The sequence below is a fragment of the Rana temporaria genome, chromosome 1 (genome assembly GCF_905171775.1).
Source record: "Rana temporaria chromosome 1, aRanTem1.1, whole genome shotgun sequence".
Taxonomy (NCBI): Eukaryota; Metazoa; Chordata; class Amphibia; order Anura; family Ranidae; genus Rana; species Rana temporaria.
The window spans coordinates 355,662,276-355,679,435 of NC_053489.1; the positions used below are offsets into that span (position 1 = coordinate 355,662,276).

Here is a 17,160-nt window from a genome sequence, read left to right on the forward strand (position 1 = left end):
TAACACAGTTACACCTGTCGGATCTTAGGAATATCTATGCGTAACTGATTCTCTGAATCAGTCGCATAGATACGACCGGCAGAACTCAGAGATACGACGGCGTATCAGGAGATACACCATCGTATCTCTTTGTGAATCTGGCCCATAATGTTGAGTTACTGTATATACATACAAATAGTGCTATTTCATTGGAACATGTTTTGTATGACTTTTGTGGGGATATTTTTATTATATTTCATTATAAATTGACAAGGAATTGTCAGAGTTATATTGTCAATTTTTTTGTATATAGACAACTTTGTGGTAGTGACATTGGATGGCTAAATGTGAATAACTGGAGACTGAGTAAATAAAGGTAATGGTAGGTTTAGAGATGGAAGGGAGGAGAGAGCCAGTTGGTTGTAAAACAAAGAGCTCTCCTAAAGAAGGCAATTTGGATGAAACACTGAGTGGGAGGAGCTTGGTGATGTCATCACACTACTATGATGGATCCAACACTGGGTGATGAGTGGTGCACATGCAAACGTTTACATAATGCCGAATTGCCTGATCAATTGTGGGTGTTTCTAAGCTTTTTTTTGTTAGCTTTAAATAAATTATTATATTGTTTAAGACCATGTGAGCCTCCTTTTCTTTTGCTTAACATATTTGAAATGGAATAGCTATGTGATATGTTGGCGCTGTTGACCATATTTATTTATAAGTGGTAAATATAATGTGATGAGTATGTATGCCTGTGGGGAAGTACTTTTTAGTGAATTGCACATCTATGGGTATAATTCTGAGCATGGGAGAAACACTTGTTGAACATTTTGGATTTCTTCATGTTGCTGGATGGTTGAGTCTTTTCCTGGATATTTTTAAACAGAAACTGAAATGGCATAATTCTAATGTATTTCTCTATAGTCTGTATTGTATGTATATAATAACATGTTAATTTTTGTGTATAGTCATAAGGCACATGGTTCAATAATTGCTGTTTGACACTTCAATTAAGATACAAAATGATAGAAAAGTACTTTATGAGTTTTGGGAAACACAAATAGGGCAGTGCACGCTATTAAGACAGGTTTCTTGTTTTACTGGTCCAAACCTGTCTCAAAACATTGTGACAATGTGTAATAGGGATTTTATAAGATGGCTGTATTAATATTTATGATGGGTAAAAATGTGTTGTCAACCTGTGTCCTATGTCTATTTATTTTCCTATTTAATGTATATTTGTTAGTATGATGAAGATTCTCTGCCTATTTTGTGATTCCAGAAACCGTGAAATGAAAGAACGAGTTGAAAGTTTGATCTCAGAACTGGACAATTTATCCGGTAAAGTCCATGGTCAGACTATGCAGTCTGCACAAACAATCAAAGACTTCTTTAAAGCTCACAGGTATTAACAGCAATTCAAACATAAGATAATCGCACACTTCAATGGCACTGTATCAATGTCAGTTTACATGTCGTAATAACTTAAAAATGTGTGCTTTTACAGCCATACACCTACTTTATACAGTATTTACTTACATGTTCCCATTTATATAGCAATACCTAAAAGTAAATTTAAAGGCTAATGCCGCGTACACACGATCATTTTTCAGCATGAAAGAAAATGTCGTTTTTCAGCATGTCTAAAAAACAACGTTTTCCCAACTTCATCATTAAAACGACGTTACCCACACACCATCGTTTTTAAAAAATTATCTAGCAAAGCGCGGTGACGTACAACACGTACGACGGCACTTTAAAGGGGAAGTTCCATTCGCCTTTGGGCTGCTTTAGCTGATTCTGTGTTAGTAAAAGACGGTCCGCGCTTTTTTGCCTGTTACAGCATGATCAATGTGCTTACTCCATTATGAACGGTAGTTTTACCAGAACACGCGCTCCCGCCTCATAACTTGCTTCTGAGCACTGCGCAGGGCTTTTTCGTCGTTTTAGCCGACACACGATCATTTTTTACAACCCGAAAAACGAGATTGTTTAAAACAGCGTTAAAAAATGCAGCATGTTCAAAAAAAAATTGTCGTTTTTCAGAACCTGAAAAACGATGTGCAGCCACACACGATCATTTCAAATTACGTTTTTTAAAAACAAAATGTTCTTCATGCTGAAAAATGATCGTGTGTACGCGGCATCAGTTCACCTTTAAAACTTGTTACATGTTACACTCATATTAATGTGTAACATGTTCCAGCATCCCCTTTACCCCTGAGCTCTCCCCCTTCCTTGTGACACAGATTGGGGGTTCTTCTCTTCCGCAGCCACTGTCTCACTTAAAATCCCAGCCATTTCATTCATTCATAGGGATCTGTGAAATAATTAACTACAAGTCCCATCTCCCACCATGGCAGATGGACTTGTACTTGTCAATAGACTACAATTGCGCTCATCAGTGTACTCGTAGTCCATTCACTCTTCCTTTAGCCCATACGGGGGTACTATCGGAAATCTGGAAGGAGCGTGTACAGGACCTGCCATTACTCCCCAATCCACTGATCACTGGTGCAATGCTTTGCAAGTTTCAGTAGGAAAAAATAATAAATGCACATTTTTTTCTCTGCCAAAAAATGTGAGTGTGATTTTCTTTCCTTAAAGGGGAACTGTGGATGCATTTTTCTGATTACTCCTACACTAAAAAATCATAAGTAATTCTCTTTGTTTGAGGGGGCTGGAGAGCTGTGTTTGCCGTAATTAACATTCACCATACTGTGCTGGAGGATTAGATTTGAATTCTGTCTGTTCTAAAAATGGGTTAACGATTTAGAAGCTGGACTTCCTCATTGTATGTTAACCACTTGTGGACTACATAAGGCAGCAAGGCGGCTCTCCTGTGCAGGATCACATACAAGGTTCATGCGGGTAGGGGGTTCGCTGGCTGTGCTGTAATTAGACACATCACAAGCTGACTGACAAGGAGGAAGACAAGACAGAGCTCTGCATATGTAAACAGAGCTCAGTCCTGTCAGAGAGGATGTGGAAATTCTGTCTGTCCTGTGCCTTTTTATTAGGACAGGCTGGCCCTAAAATTGTTCAGAAATGCCTGCAGTCCCTTTCTCTTAAGAAACATCTCAAAGGTAAGGAGTGTTTAATTAAAACATTTTAGGTATTCTGCCATAGTGTGTTTTTGATTACAAAGGTACAGATACACTTTTACATTGGAAAGAATCAAAATGTATAGTGTATGCACTTAAAGCGGGGGTTCACCCTATTGATAAAAAAAATTTCCCTCTAGCATAAAATTCGGCATAGTAGCGCGAGCTACAATATGCCTGTCTTTATTTTTTTATCCCCGTACTCACTGTGCACTCGTAGATAAAAGATTACGACTCCCAGCGGGGAATGGGCGTTTCTATGGAGAGAGAAGGTGATTGACGGCCGGCTCTGGCACGTCACGCTTCTCCGGAAATAGCCGAAATAGGACTTGGCGCTTCACGGCGCCTGCGCATAGTCTGGGCGCAGGCGCCGTATAGCGCCGTGAAGAGCCGAGACCTGTTCCGCCTGCTTCGGGGGAGCGTGACGTGCCAGAGCCGGCCGTCAATCACCTTCCCTCTCCATAGGAACGCCCATTCCCCGCGGGGAGTCGTAATCTTCTATCTACGAGTGCACAGTGAGTACGGGGATAAAAAAATAAAGACAGGCATACTGTAGCTTGCGCTATTATGCCGAATTTTATGCTAAAAAGATGTTAATAAGGGTGAACCACCGCTTTAAGGAATGATGAGAATATATTGCTGATGATTTCTTGTGATGAGACATACTGTTAAGATTTATGCAAGGCTGGCTGTCTAAGTGTTCTTAAAAGGTCCTCCATGTAACATTCATTTTGGAGTTAATGTGATTGTAAAGTCTTGTTTAAAAAAACAAAAAAACATGTCATACTGTGCAGTGGTTTTCCACAGAGCAGCCTGGGTCCTCCTCTCTTCAGGTCCTTCTTTGCTGCTCCTGGCCCCTCCCTCCTATTGAGTGCCCCCACAGCAAGCAGCTTGCTATGGGGGCACCTGAGCTGAGTCACAGCTCTGTGTATCCAGCCAGACACAGAGCCCCGCCCCCTCTCTCTTCTGATTTGGCTAACTGACTTTGATTGACAGCCGCAGGTGCCAGTGGCGTTGCTGCTGTGTCACAGTCAATCAGGAGGAGAGTCCCAGGTGACTAAGACACTCGTAGACATCATTGTAGAGAGATGGGCCTCAGGTAAGTAATTTGTGGGTGCTGGAGAGGCTGCTACACACAGAAGGTTTTTTATCTTAATGCATAGAATGTATTAAGATAAAAAAAAACATCTGCCTCTATAACTCCTTTAATCTTCTTCTCTTACTCGGATATGTCAAGAATGCCAGGATTCTCAATTAAAGGGTTAGTCCACCTTAATGTGGTATTTCAGACAGAGCCTCCCTCTGGATTCTTATATCTCTTGAGTGCTCTGGTAGTGACATCTCTGCTGCTGCCCACTTTGGAGTGCTTTGTGTTGACATTCACTTTTGGGATGTTCACCCTGCTCCTTCTTCGGTACCTGTTTAACAATGAAATGAAGGGTCTATAATTTTTATCGTAGGTGAATTTTAAATGATAGAGACAGAATATCAACCAAAAAACACATCATACAAATATTACATACTGAGTGAACAAAATAAGTATTTGATCCCCAAGTAAAACATGATGTAGTACCCTTGTTGGCAAGCACAAAGGGAAGATGTTTCTTGTAGTTGGTTACCAGGTTGCACACATCTCAGGAGGGATTTTACTCCACTCTTCTTTACAGATCTTCTCTAAATTCTTAAGGTTTCTTGGCTGTCGCTTGGCAACTCGAAGTTTCATCTCCATCCATACATTTTCAATAGGATTAAGGTCTGGAGACCGGCTAGGCCACTCCATGACCTTAATGTGCTTCTTCTTCTTGAGCCACTCCTTTGTTTTGTGTCATTGTCATGCTGGAAGACCCATCCACAATTCATCTTCAGTGTTCTGGCTGAGGGAAGAAGGTTCTCAGTCCAAAGTCGGCCTGTACCTTTAGCAGAGAAACCACCCCAAAGCATCATGTTTCCACCTCCGTGCTTGACCATAGGGATGGTGTTCTTAAGGTCATAGTCAGCATTTTTCTTCCTCTAAGCACGGCGAGTTGAGTTAATGCCAAAGAGCTCAATTTTGGCCTCATCTGACCACAGCACTTTCTCCCAATCCTTCTCTGAATCATTTAGATGTTCATTGGCATACTTCGACAGGCCTGTACATGTGTCTTCTTGAGGAGGAGGACCTTGCGGGCGCTGCAGGATTTCAATCCATGGCGGTGTGTTGTGTTACCAATGGTTTGTTTGGTGACTGTGCTCCCAACTGCCTTGAGATCATTCACAAGCTCCTCCAGTGTAGTTCTGGGCTGATCTCTCAGTTTTCTCATAATCAGCCTTACTCTATGAGGCAAAATCCTGCAGGGAGCTCCAGACCGAGGGTGATTAATGGGTATTTTTTATTTCTTCTATTTGCAAATAATTGCTCCAACAGTTGTCTCCTTCTCACCAAGCTTCTTGCTGATGGTCTTGTAGCCCATTCCAGCCTTGTGTAGGTCTACAATATTGTCATTGTCATTTGACATCTATTTGGTCTTGCCCACAATGGTGAGAAAAATATTCTGTGGACAGGTGTCGTTTAAACCCATAACGAGACAGAATTATTGTTGGTTGGTAGGGGATCAAATACTTATTTTACTCACTGAACTACAACTCAATTTAGAACATTTGTATCATGTGTTTTTTTTTCTGCATTTCTGGTTGATATTCTTTCTCTATCATTTAAAATGTGATTATTGACCCTTCATTACTATGTAAGTGGGCAAACTCACATAAACTGCAGGGGATCAAATAATTATTTTCCCCACTGTATAAAGAAAAAATATTCTGAATTATTCACAACTGGTTTTGTTTGTTGGGCTGTACAAATTAAACAAATGGTCTTTCAACCTCAATATGAAAATAATCTTATTAGAATATGCCCACAAAGCTCACTAGAATAAAAATGAATGGATCTTAATCAATTTTTAGGTTGTTCAGTTATTTCAGATGCTTCAAATGTTAACAAAAGACCCAAACTATTGCATCATGACATCCGAATTGAACAAATAATTTGATGTTTTCATTATAATACATCCAAATCTCTGAATCACGCAAATTTTGTCCGAATTTCGATTCGTAACAAAATGAATTGCACATGCTTACATAAAATTGCCTTGAGAGATGTGCAAATTTGGCAATGCAAGAACACTAAACTGACGTATGTATTGCCCAAGATATATAAGAAACTGACAGGTCCCTTAAAGCCTGCTTCTAGCCCTGAAATACCCCAACCCTTAGGATCCCCCTCCCCAAGCTATGTTTTCAAAATGTTCTTTATACACAACATTTTCCCTGATGCGTTTGATCCAGTCACATCTTGGGTCCAGTCTTTTTCCTCTTCTGGCCTCTGGCAGTGGGTAGTTTGAATGCAACAGAATACGATGCTCATAGTTCCAACCCTGCAGGATTCTCTTATGAGATCAGACTGGCTTGACCACCCAGCCAAGGGGTGTGTCCTTGACACCCCAGGCTCAAGGGTTGGTTGAATGATGCTGTGCACAACATAATTTGGAAGAGGACAAATATTGGACCCCCGGAAGAGAAGGCGTAGGGCAGCACTGGAAAATAGAGAGGATAAATACTGCTTGGCAACGTTTTTTGATGTTCAGGAAGTAGAGGAGCCCAATAAAAATAAAATAATTTACTTTCCAGCATCTACCAAATACAAAGTACGAATTTTTGGTGGACTGACACTATAAAAAAAAAGCTGCCTGTCTGACTTTACTGTCATGAAAACGGGACAGATATGTTTCATGATGAGTGTTAGCTAGATGTAGGATATACTGTATACGTGTACTAATATGCGTGTGGGTGCTTTTATGGTTACAGAAATCTTTTCCTCACATACAAGAATGCATGCAGGAAATACCAGGAGCAGCAGCACAGACTGGAGTCTCAGATTGCACTGATATCACAGCATCAATGTCAACAAATACAGAAGCTGATGGAAAACATCCAGAGTCTACAGAGGAAAAAAGCAGAGAGTGATACAGGAGAGACATCATTATAGTAGCAGATCTCACCAGACTCTCAGGTTTTAAATGGTTCTTTGAAGGGTTCCTGTGAACATTGTTTGGCCAGTTTTATGTGCAGTGAACTGATGTATGTATGGGCATTGGCGTCCGCAGAACTTTTTTCAGGGAGGGCACTTCGGCAGCAGAGATACACAGTCGCATTTAACCCTTTCTTCGCCACTAGCGGGGGGTTAAAAGCGTCCCGCTAGCGGCCGAATAGCGCCGCTAAAACGATGGTAATGCGCCGCTAAAACAGTGTGAAATAGCTCTTGAGATAATTCAGCTTCACTTTGTATTGGAAGCAGGGCTGGACTGGGACAAAAATTTGGCCCTGGACTTCATCCAGACTGGCCCACTATGATAGGTCTCTCCCACAGCGGCCGAACAACTCCCGCACCCCCCCCGGGCCACCCAAGCACCCTCTCCCCCTTCACTAGCCACTAGCCACTCTCTATTAGAGTAGAACGGCTGGTACTGGTACTCTTATAGGCAGTACCAGTGGGGAAGCTAGACATTATTTCACCCGGGCAAAGAATCAGTTTGGTGCCCCCCCCCCCTTATGGGACAAAATTAGGCAGAAGTGAGAAACTCCCAGGCCGCTGTCACTGAAGCCGGCCCACTGAGCCATCGGCCCACCGGGAAACTCCCTGTAGTCCCAATGGCCAGTCCATCCCTGATTGGAAGTTATTCAGATTAGGCGTACCAGTCCATGCCCATATAAATATAGCCTAGAGAATGTACAACTTTCTATATTGCAATACAGTATAGGTTGTTTTCATCAAGATTGAAATATGTCCACAACAGATGTATTGCCATACATTGCAATATAGAAAGATGTACATTCTCTAGGCTATATTTATATGGACATGGTATGCCTGAGTCTACCAACTTTCTGAGATGGGAATGAGGGACGCCTATCAGCAAAAGTATGCAGGCATAGGACACACCCCTTACCACGCCCCCTTAAAAGGAGAATTGTACAAAAACATACGGTTGGTTAAACCCACAAGTGCTTTTTTACCACTACTATTCCTTTATATTGGCTTTTGGAATTTACAAATGCAGCAACTTAGAAATCAGATGAAAGTTTTAGCACTGGAAAACACTTTTTGATAGATAAAAAGTGCATTTTATATACATATATATATATAGATCAGACCAAAATGAGGGACACATGAGGAGGAATGAGGGACAGAGGGACATTGCTCCAAATCAGGGACAGTCCCTCAAAATCTGGAAGTTATTCATACCTCCCAACTGTCCCTTACAATGTAAAGAAGATTATATAACACACAAATATCTTTTCCAGCAATAGCTCAGCTGTCCAACTTTCCAAGCAATATATATATCTAAATTCTCCTCCTAACTGGCACTTCTGTTACCTGTGGTTCTTCAGGATTTCCTCCTGTAATGCGATAGGCCCAGGCACTGGCAGTGTATTTTCGGCCACTGACTGATTGCATGCACCTGTGGGAGGAGCCAGCGCCTCACCGGCCGGATCTGCATAGTGACGTACATACACAGGCAGGCAGCCGATCATCGAACAGCCGAGATGTCAAGCAGAGGCCCGAGCGGCAGAGCCAATTCAATGATCGGGCCGGGGTGAGGGAGGGAGGGAGGGACTGGTGTCTGTATCTGCGATAAGTCGGAAAATAGAGCAGCCCCAGGCCAGCAGACTCAGAAAAAAAGTCCACAGCGGACGTGGCGGTCATTGCAACACAGGGCAACTGTCTTCAACACCTTCTTACGATTCCAGAGGGGGCAATTTCTCCCCCCCTGCCCTATGCTGCGGACGCCCATGTGTATGGGGTAGGATTTACTGGAAAATGTGGATAAACGGGAAGTCAGAACACATTTACACTGTTTTTTTTGGACATTTATAGGTAAATCAAATAGTAAAACTGATGGGAGGAATAAGATGTGTGAGAGGGGTATATTATGTTTATGAATGATATAATGACACAAAAGCTCACCCGCAAGGAAACTCCTTCAGGAAAGAGTTTCCCAGAGGGGGGTATCTATTGCGGTTAGGAGCCAGAGAGCTGCAGTGGGACCGCAGAACAGGAGGATCGGGGCCACTCTGTGTAAAACCTGGAAGCTATGCAGAGCTGCACCAGATTTTGCACGCTCCAGTTTTAGTAAATCAACCCCATATTGTCATACCTGTATCTTTACAGGCTCCCATTTTGGGGGTAGTATAGTCCAAGGATAATTCTACACATAAAGCAGATGGTGTGTGGCCTCCAACAATACAGCCTAGTATGCAGGGTTGTAACTAGGTGTGATGTTCTTCATAGCAAAACCACAAAACTCCCTGTATTCGTATTCTACATCTAGATGGCAAATACTCTTGTGTTACTGAATGTTTTTCATAGCAATCTATCGATGTAGAGTGTGCAGTATGTCCTGGATTTCTCTCTGCATAATGCAGCAGGATTATGATTTAAGGAGACGTTGGCTACGGGACAGATTACATGACTGGATTTTGCTTTTTTTTTAACACTTAATTTCTGAAGTCAGTGGAGTGCTATGAAAAAGGCATGGCTGTCATAATGATGACTCCTGCTTTATAAATAAAGCTTTATATGTATGATTATTTTATTCAAATGTATTAGCCAAATATATTGCTATTTGCAAATATCATTGGATACCCAGTGAGCCCTGGTCCCTCTGTATTGTTGGGCCCCATAACGGTTGCAAGCTTTGCAATGGCTATAATAACACCCTTGCTTGTGTACATTTTATCTTTAATAAACCTATGGCCCGGATGCTAACATAATGAGAATAGCCTGGATGAAAAGCATCATAGTCACAAGAGCCTAGGGCAGCATTATCTAATAATGTATCTTCTAGATTGTAAGCTTTAACAAGCAGGGCCCTCTGATCACTCCTGTATTGAATTGTAATGTAACTGTACTGTCTGCCCCCATGTTGTAAAGCACTGCACAAACTGTTGGCACTATATAAATCCTGTATAATAATAATGTATCCCATATTCACATTCTGTTGGCTCCTTTTTACATTTAAATAGTATTAAATATGTTATTAATCCATACAAAACACATTGGTAGCAGTTTGCCCCCCCCCATTTATTGCATTAATCTATACCGGGGGTCTCCAAACCTTCTAAAGAAAGGGCCAGTTTAATGTCCTTCAGGCTTTAGGGGGACCGGACTGTGCCCAGTGGGATTAAACCATGCCCAATCTTTGATATTAGGGGAAGAAATAGTTGGCGTCAGTGGGAGAAATAGTGCCCCATTTTTGTTGTCAGTGGAAGGAATCATGCCCCATCGTTGGTGTCAGTGGAAGGAATAGTGTCCAGTTTTTGGTGTCAGTGGAAGGAATAATGCCTCGAGGGATAAAGGCAAGTAAAGAGCCGTAGTTTGGAGACCACTGATCTACACAATTGAAGCTGGAATGTGTTTTAGTTTTGTCATACTGGATTTTGTATGTTTTTGTAACTTTTTTTTGCATTGTGCTTCGTACCAATTATGTATCATTATGCATATTAATATAAAATCTATTCAAAAACATTTTGGGAGTGGTATTATTCATCCGTGTAGTGTTTGCTGAATACAGTTAAATAAAAGAAGCGGTGCCTTCTGAACGTAGTAAATACGTAATTTATTTGGAATGTTAAAAACATATAGGTAATGTACTCACAAAGGGAGCTACATGACAGGCTTCTTAATACAGTTTTTCATCCGCTCTGGTCCTGGGAGGATGGCTGTAGTTTCTCTTGTCTGTTGGACCGGGGTCGCCGCGGCAGCTCCTTGCCTCTGTTGGCAGCGACGGGGGAACCGAACGCTCTTGGAACGATGGAGAAGGAGGAAGGTGTTCCCGAGCACCCAGCCGGGGTGACAAAGGGGGAAGCATAGTAGTGCAAAATTTAGTTGACTACAAGATGGAAAGTTCACGGCTTTTATCTGATAGCGCCACCTACCAAAAACTAGCTAATGATCCCCTTCCCATATTCTCCAAGGAAGCTCATGACCTCATAAATAAAGCCAAAGTCGAGGGTTTAGTTACCGAAATAGAGGTTGCTTTCCTAATACATGATTTTTACAAGAGGCCGTACTTTTACCATCTCCCTAAAATTCATAAAAATCCACTTAATCCACCTGGAAGGCCCATAGTAGCGGCTATGGAGAGTGTAACTAGCTATTTTTCGATCTATATTGATCACTTCCTCCAACCCCTTGTCACCAACCTCCCCTCTCACATAAAAGATAGCATTCAATTATTACCGGTAGATATGCTAAAACAATACCAATGGGAAGCTTCCTATCGGTGGCTGTCGCTAGATGTAGTATCTCTTTATACATCAATACCGCATGAAGTGGGCCTGTTACCCACACAGTATTATCTCAATGAGGACCCCATGCTAAACCCCCGGCAAGTACACTTTTTGTTGGACATGTTAAATTTCTGTCTAACTATCAGGACACGTACTTACCGAGACCGAGATGCTGCGGACGGCTCACCTTTGCGGACTGGCGCTAACCTTTCTCCGAGGGTGGAAACAGAGAGAGGGAAGCACCAGAAGGCACCGGCACCGGAGAGTAGCTGGGTAGTAGCCGAGGTGAAGATCACAAGTGTGGGATCCGGAATCCACAGGATACGTTAGAAGCCGGAAGCCAATGCGAAGTCAATCAGGAGCAGGAATAAGGAAGTCCAAGAAGCAAGCCAGGTTCAGGGAATGGAGACAGCAGCAAGTCTGAGATTCAAAAGTCCAGAAGCGAGTCCAAAGTCCAGAGCCGGGGTCAGGGGTAAGAGAAGGCAGCAATCCGATAAACGAGCCGAGGTCAGGTATGTAGTCAAGCAATCAGGTAATCCAGGTCAAGAGGTTAGTTCAAGGGATAAAGCACATACAGGAACTGATGACAAACCAGCAACGGGGAAGGGGCTGGCTTAAATAGGCCGCACTGGCCACTGATTGGTCCACAGAAGTACAGGTTCAGGACCAGGTTCCAACGGACAGCACACAGAATAGCACTGAGCAGTGGCTCAGAGACAAAAGAGCTGGACCTTCAATGGAGAGATCCTGGGAACCCAGGACCAACTGGGGAAAGAGACCGTGGAAGGTCTGCGCCCTGACAGTGCCCCCCCCTAGGGGCGGACTCCGGACGCCCAAACTGTCCATTAACTCAGGATGTTCGCGTTGAAAGGACCGAATCAACCGAGGGGCATGAATGTTTCTGGAAGGCTCCCATGAACTGTCCTCCGGGGGATAGCCCTTCCATTTAATTAAGTATTGGAGTTGTCTCCCACTTTTCCTGCAGTTAAGGATAGCTTCCACTTCAAACTCTCTTTCTCCTTCAACCTCTATTGGTGGAGGTGGAGGCTCCGCTCTCCCTTGGAAAGGATCCGGGACCAGGGGTTTAAGAAGTGAGGCATGAAATACGGGGTGAATCCGGTAAGAATCAGCTAAGGCCAGTTCAAAGGCTACAGGATTAATCTTGCGTTTAATCTCGAAAGGACCGATGAATTTCGGGCCCAATTTTTGTGAAGGAACAGGTAATTTTAGATTAGAGGCGGACAGCCAGACTTTCTCTCCCACCCCAAAAGTGGGACAGTCCCTTCTACCTTTGTCATAAAATTTCTTAAAGTCCTCCTGAGCCCGCTGCATCACCTCTTGTAAGTTTGAGAAATTCTGTTGAATGGATACTAACCGTTCTTGGACGGCTGGAACAGAAGCTTCGGGAATAGAGTCCGGTAAGAAGGGAGGATGGAAGCCATAATTTGCCCAAAACGGTGTTTGATTTGTGGAGGCATGAATGGAGTTGTTATATGCGAATTCTGCAGATACTAATAGTGAACGCCAGTCATTCTGGGAGACTGAGCAGAAACAACTAAGGTACTGCTCCAAGGTCTGGTTAGTTCTTTCCGTTTGGCCGTTGCTTTGCGGATGATAGGCCGAGGACAGACAAATCTTCACTTCCAGAGACTTACACAGTTCCCTCCAGAACTTGGATGTGAACTGTGTACCCCTATCGGATACGATACTCTTGGGGACTCCGTGAAGTCTAACGACCTCTTTAAAAAAAAAAATTGCTGTATCGGAAGCTGAGGGCGTGCCAACCATGGGCAAAAAATGTGCCATTTTTGACAACCGGTCAACCACGACTAGAATCGTGGTGAACCCTTCAGAGGGTGGTAGGTCAACGCTAAAGTCCATTGAGATGTCTGCCCATGGACGTTTCCTTAATGGGCAGTGGCTTGAGAAGACCCCAGGCCCTGGTGTTAGGACCCTTGTTGCGTTGGCAACGGACACAGGAGGCCACATAGGTTTTGCAGTCACGCCGCCACTTAGGCCACCAGAAGGATCGAGCAATTAGTTTGGAGGTCTTACGTGTTCCAAAATGGCCTGCCATCTTGAGGTCATGGAAGGTACCCAGGAGTAGCTGTCTTACTTCCCTTGGCACGAAGATCTTATCTCGAGACCACCACAAATCTTCCCGTTTTACAAGTGAAGAGGTTTCCGGATCTGTACATTGGCGAGATGCCGATTTAAGAGAATTGAGGAAGTCTGATTGAGCGATCAGAAAAAAGTTTTGAGGGTTCAGGATAGTGCTGGGTTCTGAAGTATTAGGTGTTTCCGGGAACATTCTTGAAAGAGCATCGACTTTACCGTTCTTTGAACCGGGTCTATAGGTTATGTGGAAGTTAAACCGCGTGAAAAAGAGGGCCCAGCGAGCCTGTCTGGGTCTTAGACGCTTAGCGGAACGCAAATACTCTAAGTTTTTGTGGTCTGTAAAAATTATGATAGGGTGAGTAGCTCCTTCCAGTAAGTACCGCCATTCCTCCAATGCGAATTTGATAGCAAGCAACTCCCTATCCCCAACATCATAGTTCTTTTCCGGCGGAGTAAGTTTCCGGGAGGCGTAAGCAACTGGGTGCAAGAGGGATGTTGGCCCCTGTCTCTGAGATAAAACAGCACCAGTGGCGGACTCTGAAGCGTCAACATCCAGGATGAATGGGAGTGTTGGATCTGGGTGATGTAAAACGGGTGCCGAAGAGAATATTGACTTAAGCTTAATGAAGGCTTCCTGAGCTTCCCGTGACCAATGGAACCGATTCCCTTGACCTGTAAGCTTGGTGATGGGGGAGACAATGGAGGAGAACCCCACAATGAACCTTCTATAGAAATTGGCGAAGCCAATAAAATGTTGGACACCTTTTCTATCTGTAGGAGCCGGCCATTCCTGAATTGCCTTGACCTTTTGGGGGTCCATGGCAACCCCATCAGTGGATATAAGGAAACCTAGGAATTGTATTGAAGTCTTCTCGAACTCGCATTTCTCTGCTTTGAGATATAATTTGTGTTGTCTGAGGATCATAAGTACTTTTTTAACGTGGTTCCGGTGTAATTCTAGCGTAGCTGAAAAGATCAAGATGTCATCTAGGTAGACAACAAGGAAGTCGTCCAGGTACTGACGAAAGATGTCATTGACTAAATGTTGGAAAGTGGCCGGGGCGTTACAAAGCCCGAAAGGCATCACTAAGTATTCGAAATGTCCGAATCTAGATCTGAACGCTGTCTTCCACTCGTCCCCTTCCCTGATCCGGACAAGATTGTAAGCTCCTCTGAGGTCGAGTTTTGAGAAGATGCGGGCCGAGCGGAAACGCTGGAACAGCTCTGGGATGAGTGGTAAGGGATACCGGTTTTTAATGGTGACCTTATTGAGCTCCCTATAGTCTATACAAGGTCGGAGTGAGCCATCCTTCTTCTCGACGAAGAAAATCCCAGCCCCAGCGGGAGAAGTGGAGGGGCGAATAAATTTTTTCTCTAAATTCTCGTCGATGTAGGCCTTGAGGGCCTTTAATTCAGTTTCTGAAAGGGGAAAAATACGGCCGAAGGGAATCTCAGAGCCTGGCAGGAGATCGATAGGGCAGTCATACGGCCGATGTGGGGGTAAACAATCTGCTTGTTGTTTATCAAAAACGTCTTTGTACCCCAAGTAGGCAGGAGGGACGTGTAGAAGGTTTTCCGGTGGGCTAATGAGGGTGGAGCAAGAATCAGGAGGAGGTAGCAGGCAATGCTGAAGGCAAAAAGAAGACGTGAAACTGATGTCTCTGGTGAGCCAATTGATACATGGTTGATGGAGCTGAAGCCAAGGGAGTCCCAGGATGATGGGGAACATGGGAGATGGGATGAGGTCCAACCGAAGATGTTCTTGATGGCCAAGATCAGAGATGACATGCAGGGGAAGTGTTTCATGTGTAACCAATCCAGAACGGGGAAGTGACCCATCCGCTAGGTGGACTTGAAGGTGAGTATCTTTAGTGCGGTGAGGGATGCGCAGCTTTTGGGCCAGGGCCAAGTCCAGGAAGCTGCTGCATGCTCCCGAGTCAATGATCGCCGGTAGGCGGGTTGCCCCTTCCAGAAGCTGCAGGGAAAGGAAAAGCACAACGTAAGTCTGTGATAGATGCGAGACATGGTAATTGAGGGTTGGTGCAGGTTTCAACTTACAGGGTCTCACCGGACAGGTGCGCAAAAAGTGGCCGTCCCCACCGCAATAAAGGCAAAGGTTGGCTCGACGCCTGCGTAGTCTTTCTTCCGGAGTGAGGGGCGGACGTACTAAGCCAAGCTGCATAGGCTCTGGATCAGGTAATGAAGAAGTTGGTGAAACCGAAGGAGGTGTGGGCACCGAAGGCAGACGTGGCGGAGCCCAGCTGAGACGGTTGGACTGGAAACGTTCAGAACGCCTCTCTCGTAGGCGTCGGTCCAACTGGGTGGCGGACTGGATCAGACCCTCCAGCGTAGCAGGGGTTTCAGAACGTGCCAGTTCATCTTTTAGGGCTTCGGAGAGACCCTGGCGATATTGGTACTTTAGGGCCAACTCGTTCCACCCAGTATCGGCCGACCACTTCCTGAACTCGGCGGTGTAATCCTCCACTGGGCGTCTACCCTGGTTCAGATTATGGAGGGTGGATTCAGCAGTGGATGAACGCAGGGGATCGTCATAGAGCTTGGCCATGTGAATAAAAAACTCGTCAATAGTGTCCAAAGCGGGACTCCTCTGCTCCATTAGACCATGGGCCCAGGCCTGGGGTTCATCCGAGAGGCGGGAGATGACAAATCCCACTTTCACCGCCTCAGAGCAAAAAGTCCTGGGATGTAAACAAAAATAAAGGATGCAGGCGTTTTTGAAAGCTCTGAACTTCCTACGGTCACCCGAGAAGCGTTCAGGAGTGGGTACTCGGGGTTCCGGGTTCGTGGTCATAACTGCTGGGGTTAATGTGGCCTGAGGAGCGGGAAGTCCAGTAAGAGGGGCTGCAGGTACAGCAGATGGCCCAGGTGGGATGGCAAGTTGTTGTAGGCGGCCATCCATCTGGAGATAGCCTTCTTGAAGTTTTTGCACAGCGTCCGTCAAGGCGGAGACCTGCTGGCACAAGGTCTCAAAAGGTGAGCGCGCCCGGTCGGTCTCAGACATCTGGCTGGTTTGTACTATCAGGACACGTACTTACCGAGACCGAGATGCTGCGGACGGCTCACCTTTGCGGACTGGCGCTAACCTTTCTCCGAGGGTGGAAACAGAGAGAGGGAAGCACCAGAAGGCACCGGCACCAGAGGGTAGCTGGGTAGTAGCCGAGGTGAAGATCACAAGTGTGGGATCCGGAATCCACAGGATACGTTAGAAGCCGGAAGCCAATGCGAAGTCAATCAGGAGCAGGAATAAGGAAGTCCAAGAAGCAAGCCAGGTTCAGGGAATGGAGACAGCAGCAAGTCTGAGATTCAAGCTGGGATCAGGGTTCACAGAGAGAAGGGAGTCTAAAGTCCAGAGCCGGGGTCAGGGGTAAGAGAAGGCAGCAATCCGATAAACGAGCCGAGGTCAGGTATGTAGTCAAGCAATCAGGTAATCCAGGTCAAGAGGTTAGTTCAAGGGATAAAGCACATACAGGAACTGATGACAAACCAGCAACCAGCAAAGGGGAAGGGGCTGGCTTAAATAGGCCGCACTGGCCACTGATTGGTCCACAGAAGTACAGGTTCAGGACCAGGTTCCAACGGACAGCACACAGAATAGCACTGAGCAGTGGCTCAG

At 44.7% G+C, this 17,160-nt stretch overlaps 1 protein-coding gene across 1 annotated transcript in view; it reads left to right on the top strand.

Annotated features, from left to right (window-relative positions):
* LOC120909510 (colorectal mutant cancer protein-like) overlaps positions 1-7,249 on the top strand; it is a 110,416-nt gene extending 103,167 nt beyond the window's left edge. Inside the window, exons 13-14 of the mRNA XM_040321288.1 lie at positions 1,265-1,387; positions 6,927-7,249. Of these exons, the coding sequence (XP_040177222.1) occupies positions 1,265-1,387; positions 6,927-7,107 (304 nt within the window). The 3' untranslated portion in view covers positions 7,108-7,249. The remainder of the gene's footprint in view (positions 1-1,264; positions 1,388-6,926) is intronic.
* The last annotated feature ends 9,911 nt before the right edge of the window (positions 7,250-17,160 follow it).